The following is a 7,808-nucleotide window of genomic DNA, read 5'->3' on the forward strand; positions in this document are numbered from 1 at the left end:
CATCAGAAAAACAAGTTATGTTGTCTCTATTTCTCTCGTTTCTCTCATTAATCAAACATCAAAACACAACAGTCAGAAAAATCATCTTGGGAAAGAGAGAATTGTGTGATATAAATGAAAATTAAGAAGACAAGACTGCCCTCTTGTGGTGTATTCAAATACTAATTACGTGAACAAACTGCCACTAATGTCTCAAGAGGCAATTTTTGCAAATAAACATTTTAAACATTTCAAGCCATAAAAGTTGTTTATTTTTTAGAAAAAACAAAACATACATTATTTCATATAGACTTGTCCTTGAAATAGTACATTACTGCTGTAATGTCAAATTCAGTTACATGGTTTAAACTTATCAAAAGTTGACATTGGCTGAAAATATATCTGCACAGTATTGTACTCATATTGTATGTTTCAAATACACTGAAAAACATGTAGGATACTTTTGTAATGACTGTACTCTAAAATAAGCTTGTAAATATTTTCCCCCATGGTTTTAGCTCTACTGTGGAAGGAGTATTATCATTATTCGTTCATACGTTAAATGACATGTAAATAGATGAATCAGTACAAGAAATTAAAGCTCCTGTAATTTGCATGAAAAACCATACTGCAAGTACAAGCTGGTCAGACAACCAATTTAAGCTGCTTAAGAGGTGCAATATGAAGAATCGGCCACTTGTCATATCCACACTGGAAACAAATGGGGGTCAGTATAACACCAGAGTGACCACTTACTGCTGCTAACTTTAGCAGACCTTAGCTAGTTCAAATCAAAAGATCACATTGCCTCAGTGGGCCTTACAATCTGTAGACTCAACAACATCCTCTGAAGTACATGATTTACAAAGATGGCCCTTTGGATAATCAATAAGACTGGCTGCCTCTGTCCTGCTGAGTTTTCAGTCTGGAAGTGCACTCCTCCAAGTCTGTCCTGAGCTGACTTGCTTCAGGTCGTTGTTCTGGTTTGGCACACAGCATTGACCTGATTATGATGTACTGCAGGAAAAACAAACAAAAAACATAAACATACTGACAATTTATCCATATTGCAACCCCACTGACAAAATGCACAAATTAATATACCTCTTGAGCAAAATTGCGAGTGAACCTGTCAGGAAAGTTCTGTGTTCTGACGTTGGTCCAAACCTGCAGTGACAAAAAAGAAAGAGACCTTGTCACTGGCTTGACACACACGATCATTTAAACAATGCTTAGTTTAATTTACATAATTATAAGATATTTGCTTTTAAAAAATGCTTTTGACAATGAGTTAAAAAGAATACACATTGCAGGTTATTAACTACTGATAAATACACACTAGATACAGTTTTGGATTGTGACTGAACAACTCACCGTTTGCCTTTCATGACCAGAAGACATTTTCCAAAAAAGTTCAAAGAATATCAGCCCCATGGCGAATATATCAACTTTGTGGTCATAAGTGTTCTGGTTCTTCTGTTGTAAAACAAGAACACAGTATTAACAAAAGGCAACTTATTGTCTCCTCTTATATTAAAAATAACAAGGCACTGTTTGCAAATAATCCAGTAGTTCATGAAGCCATTCTGGTGTCTACAGATGTTATGTCTGTACAAACAAACATATTATAGTACATTAAATCTATACTAAAAACCACAAAACAGACCATAACTTAATTTTTCTTTCTCTTTGAAGTAGCAATCAATCATAATAAATTATGTATCCTATGCTGTGAGCACCACAAATGAAACTAGGGGTGTTCCAACAAGGGTACCTCACGATTCGATTCGATTTCGATTATGGGAGCTTCGATTCGATTATTGGCCACGATTCTTCGATTATTGCAATTTTTAATGCTTTTTTCCATACAAGATTGATTTTGTCTTCATCTGTCGCTATATTTGTAAATAAATAGCCTATCAATTAACTCAGTTCCTCTAAAACTACACTCATAAAGTAAATAACAAGGTTTTTTGAACATTTGACTTGTATTTTTCAAAGACACAAAATATTTTATTTTATGACTATGTAAACATTTGCACTTTGACCTACTTAACTTTGACCAGGGAAAGCTCCACTTGCAGGAGAGCCCCCTCTAGTGGCGGAAAACACTGAAAACAGTCAAGCCCTGGATTTAATGAGGCGTAAACATGTGACGTGACGTGGCGTGAAGCACGAAGTTGGGCAGTGATCAGTGACAACAAAGTTGTCTTCAAAATAAGAGCTTTACATTGCACCCCATTGGATTTTAGAACTGGGTTCTTAGCAGGGGGCTTTTAATTTGAAAGTAGTGACCGTTCGTAGCTTGCCGCTACACAACAGCTGACAGTCAGCAGCTACTAGCTGTTTGGTTGTGTCCGCTAGCTGTCAGCTACAGAGACCGAGGAGACGGTAGCATCTCCCGGATCTCAGCGGCTTTCCAGTTGCTCATCTTGACATCCGCAGTGCACGTTATCGACACCTCCGCCCATGTCCCGCAATTGCCGGCACATTGACGCCTCGGATTTAGATAGCAATGGAGGCGGCAGTGTACCCTCAGAGGCGTCAAATTGGCGGACCAAAACAGACCGCCAATTTGCCACCTTCTGTCTAAATGCGCGGACCTAGCAAAGCATTGACGTTAATTAATCGATGCCGAATCGTCACGTGACGCATCGCGATGCATCGCCACATCGATGAATTGCACCCACCTCTAAATGAAACTACTGGTTAAAAATCTCAACAGGGTACCTTTAATGTCTCCCTTTGGCAACAGATATTTATTGTAGATTCTTCTGTATTATTACATGTCAGTATAGACCATCTCACCTGCTCAGGAGCCATGTAAGAGGGGGTTCCTTTGTACGCCGTCCTCACGATTGGGGTTTCAGCATCGTCGTCATTCTCAGCAGTGACCAGGCCAAAGTCTCCGATCTTCACTTCCCCATCTTGACCGAACATGATGTTGGCAGGCTAACCATGGGGGAAAACAAACAAACATACATGTAGCTTTATTCATGGCTGGTGATCAATGTAATGAATGATTATATTCACTTCATCTCACCTTCAGGTCTCTGTGGATGAGATTCTTGGAGTGAATGTACTCGACTCCTCTGACTATTTGCTGAGCAAAAGTTAGAGCATCTTCTCTTCTCTTGGAGGCTCGCTGAGTGTTCTTCTCATCAATCCACACTCTGAGTGTTTTGGTGTCACACAGCTCCATCTGAATGTAGAGGTACTTTGTCGATGAAATACTGATAGAAGACCTATGAACGTAAGTCAAGAGAAATGATACAATTAATCACCTTCACCTTGAAATAAAATGTTAAAAGTTAACATAAGTGCATGAGACTTACTTGGAAGAGCTGGAACTACCAACTAAAAGGCCCCATTGATATCCTGAATCCTGAGTCCAAAATGTGTAGTATCTAACGATATTACGATGGTGGAGGTCTGATAATGCCCTCACCTCTCGAAGAGATTTCCTGATTGAAGAAAATTATTCAGTTAACATAGTACTTGCACAAATAATGCACATACTACTGCATACTTACTCTGCCCAGCGAACAATCTTTACAGCGTAATACTTGTCCAGCTCCTTATCTCTTGCTTTGTGAACACAACCAAATGCTCCACTGCCAAGACACTCCATAGGCTCAAATTCTGAAGCAAACTTGCCCAGATTATCGCTGGAAGAGAGATTTAAGACCATGTTAGTATAAAACATGCATGCAACTGTATATTGCAATTTCTTTTCATACCTTGACTTGGTGGATGTCTCGTTCAGATTCCTTCCTACACTCTCTTCTCCAAAGGAACCCTTGAGAATAATAAAATAGATTATAAATATTAAACCTTGTTAAGATTATTAAATTGTGTACTTTTTAAGAACTACAACATACAACGTGTCATCTGCCACGTCAAAACAGCCAAGTAGTATATTGTCTTTGGGAATAAACTTTCTTGCTCTTGTACCACTGCTACCATTCTGTTCTCTCCACATACAGAGTCAGAAGAATATAAGAGCGATTTTTTCATTGACTATCACAGTTTTTAAACAAACAGTTTTTAAGTACAAACCTGAATCTTCCAATTGAATGATGGATCAGTGAAAAATCCTGAGCTACGTGTGTCCATTGGCGAGCCTTGTGATAAGTAGTCAGTGGACTCCCTAGGGAAAAAGAATGAGGGACATGAGTACAGCTTTCTGAGTGTTTCACTCAGTGGTTTACTATCCTACTAATGACAACTCTGCAAGTGCCTCACCATGTAGCTGAATGTGCTGTGGATCGGACAGGTGCCTAAAATGCACATAAAGTGTTTGACATAATGTTAGACATAATTATTCAATGTAAATTTCACCTCAGTGGAACCATTTCATTCAAAAGTAGCCAGAGCTGAGATCTGCTGACACCCGTTAGTATTAGGAAATATCACTAACTGCCTGATGAAATCTTTTATTGACATGGTGGCTCAAAAGTAACAAACAACACACAGATACAAAATATAAATCATATGATATTCTACCTTCATGAAAGTTATAATGTTTTAGAGAGGTGTTGATTCAACTTAATGATCATTATGTAGGATGTAGTTTTTAGATCTGTTGAATAGTATTGTGTTATATTGAGGCTAAATTACAGAAACGCTTGTTAAAAACAGTTTCAACAAAAACTGAACATCATAACTTTTGTGAAGATAGGACTTGTGCCGGACTGTTGTATTAGATTGCGTTAGTCTTACTTATGTGTATCTTATAAGCTGTCAACATAGTGTATATTTGATGATTATAAAGGAGTAGAAAATATCAAATACCTCGCTGTCCTCCATTTGCCTCTCCAAAACCATTAGAGGCTCTGTAAAACCTTCATCTGTAGTTCTCACACTCGAGAGCTTTGTCCTATCAAAATAACACAGAGACAAAACAGACTCTGTTAAACCTTTAACAACCAAACAAAATCAAAACAATCAGTTGAAACCATTTGTTGTCACTGTTAATGCTCACCAGCCAAACACATTGTGATTAAATTCCTCCTCTTGTTGACTTGATGAAATGTGTTTCCCATCCCATGTCTTAAAAACAAAAAGCATGAGTTGATTATGTTTAACTGTTAGTAGTGCATCTTAAGACTTAATTATAAGGAGTAAGAGGAACATATTGTTTATAACCGAGTAAATTTGACTAATTCATATTAGTCAGCATAGCATGAGTGTTCTGGGGCAACAATTAAGCCAAATTAAACTAGTGTATTACTACTTACTTATGTAGTTTCACTCTAACGTACCTTATGATTGAGCTTGGCTGCGTCATGCTTCTGATGAAAAGGTGCAGTGGAAGCTGTCTGTCAAGAGGATACAAATATATCAAGGAGATACATGCCATGAAATGGTTCTTAACTTTTAAACACCTACTATCTAACATGCTCGAGTCAAGCAAAGAGGAACTATGATCTTACTGAGTCCTGAGGTTTGCTCCCCAGCAAGCACTGCAGGGCATTTTTAGCTGCATTACGCTTGGCTTCCTTCTTGGTCTTCCCAACACCTTCCGGATACACTTTACCATTCAGGACTGCCCTCTGGGTGAATCTGTAGAGGATTAATCGTATATGTTATACAGGTAAGGTACAATATATTACATGAATCTGCACAATTAGCTTGTAAGGGGTAACAATCATTCATGTTGTGTCAGCTGTGGGACTCCTCCAGGTTATTCACGATCTAAACTCTTGTACAATTCAAAGGCTGAAACTGTGACACCGTACATTTATTCAAACACTGTACAAACGTACAATTTTAAGGTACTGGTATCATATCAGTCCGATCACCTGCAGCGTACAATCAATAACTGATGTCCAATAAGGGGGAAAAGACTTCCCTGAAGGCTGCTCTCCAGGGTTACCAAATGTGCTTATTATTGGTGACTTTAGGCTTGTTTTTTCTGTTAAGTCACATACAAATACTGGTAGTCGCAGGTATGTGGCTGCGATCAAGATGTAGGTCGAGTTGCAATAAGAGGGTTGGTTCCCTCTTAACTTTATGCTGCTGGCACAGATTAACTTTGCTGCAGTCGGGAAACTTCACAGCGTAGTTGAGATCAACTCTACTGTTAACCCAAGAATGTCAGTTCAGTATATGTAATGACTTTCATTTTCATTCATTATTTTTTTGTTGGCCAGTTGGTTTTGTTCAATTTCCTCAGAGATAAAAGAAAAATGTAAAATGACAAGGTCCAGTATTTATGAAAAGGCTCTGTACAGTAAAAAACAAAAGGTATAGCCATTTGTCGTGTTACCTGCTGTAAATTGCAATGTGTAAATAGAGTTAAAAAATAAAATAAAAAATAAGTTTGCTTCTTTCTCTACGGGGATCTGGAAACACGGTTGCTGTCGTGTTTCGTCATTCATCTCCCGTCAGGGCGGGAGGCAGGTTCATCATCACGTCTAATGTCCCCGACTCGTTTAAACGTGGGGTTATAACATGTAGCCTACTATGTCATCGAACAACACGTGTGTCAACTACAAACCTTATTTTGGGTATTTAACTGAAAACCCATTCATAAACCCCTGACTTTGAGAAAAGGGTGCTGGAAGTTTACAAATGCTTCCTCAATTCCGGGTTTTAAGACTCATACATGCAACACCCTATTAGCTGAACTTTAAGATGCCTTAAGCAATTTCCATGTGGTTTTTAGTACAAGAATAAAAAAAAGCCAGCTAAAAACAAAACAATCCCTTGACATGTAGAAACCGCAGGTAGTGAATCTACTCACGTTTGGTCATGTTCAGGGCCAACAGAGCCGAGGTCCTCATAGTGCAGCTCACTGCGTGTTTTACATTTATGATTATTTAGTTTATCTATCCAGTTTCTTTCGTCCATCATGAATAACTACCCAAAGCTGTCGCCAGTTGAGATCAAATTACACAAAACTGTGAGAATAGCGTTCAACGCTCGTTATGGGTCTGTCAGTCTCTCTTCCACTGTCGCGTGTATCCGGCCGGTCTCTGACTTTTATACTTCAGTTCCGATTTCTCTGTATACGTCATGTGGGTGTTAAAGGTGCATTATGTAGTTCAAAGGAAGACGTTTAAAGAGAAAGATCTTCAGGTACTGAATATTTTATGCCTGAATAAACAAACTTTCTTAATTTTCAGAATCGTGAAGTAAAAGCTTTTAGTGCATGAATGACTGATTGGAGTCCAATACAGACTCTTCTGAATGTAAAAACAAAGCAGATCACCAGTCAAGGACTTCAAATCATCCAGTTGCCACTAAAATTAACAAATTATACAAAATACAACAGCACATGTAAAACTTTACAAACACAAACGACCATTACACCCTAGTTTCTTACATTTTATTTTCATTATTCACATGGTTAATGATCTGAACACAAACTGCCACCTGTTGTTACAGGTGTGTGTGTGTGTGTGAAGGACTTGCATGGATCTCAGATTTAAGCACTATTTAAGTGCAGTGTAGTAACCATTCTCCTATGAACTTATCACATTTCCTTGTGATAATCAGATAGGTTCATTCGTCTGAAGCATTTTTTGTGTGCTCAATGTCTGAGCCCACTTCTCCAGCTCTGCTCTCAGTGTACTTGCTTGAGGTCTGTCTTCTGGCTCCTCACACAGCATCGATTTGATGATTTGCTCCTGCAAAAACAATATAACTGCTACTGAGATCTTTGGACCAACAGTAATGAATGCTATGAGTCTACAATATCACTGAAGCTCCTCTCCAACATATGCAATTTGGATAAGGGCTGCGACAGTGCAATGCCCTCCCGCAACCATGTATGTGTACAAACTCTGCTGTTTTACATCATCCCAGACTGAGCCACTATGCAC

At 38.5% G+C, this 7,808-nt stretch overlaps 1 protein-coding gene across 1 annotated transcript; it reads right to left on the reverse strand.

Moving 5' to 3' along the window:
• Nucleotides 1-343: 343 nt before the first annotated feature.
• LOC311270209 (interferon-induced, double-stranded RNA-activated protein kinase-like) lies at nt 344-6,834 on the reverse strand (the record flags this gene model as incomplete). Its single annotated transcript, XM_084374953.1, has 14 exons — nt 344-996; nt 1,084-1,146; nt 1,354-1,455; nt 2,788-2,931; nt 3,023-3,224; nt 3,315-3,443; nt 3,513-3,778; nt 4,039-4,129; nt 4,225-4,259; nt 4,774-4,858; nt 4,964-5,031; nt 5,244-5,300; nt 5,415-5,544; nt 6,728-6,834. 14 exons carry the CDS (start codon nt 6,832-6,834, stop codon nt 865-867), a joined length of 1,611 nt encoding a protein of 536 aa, XP_084231079.1. The 3' UTR covers nt 344-864.
• Nucleotides 6,835-7,808: the final 974 nt, after the last annotated feature.

This window comes from Pagrus pagrus (assembly GCF_965226575.1).
Source record: "Pagrus pagrus genome assembly, chromosome: 15".
Classification (NCBI taxonomy): Eukaryota; Metazoa; Chordata; class Actinopteri; order Spariformes; family Sparidae; genus Pagrus; species Pagrus pagrus.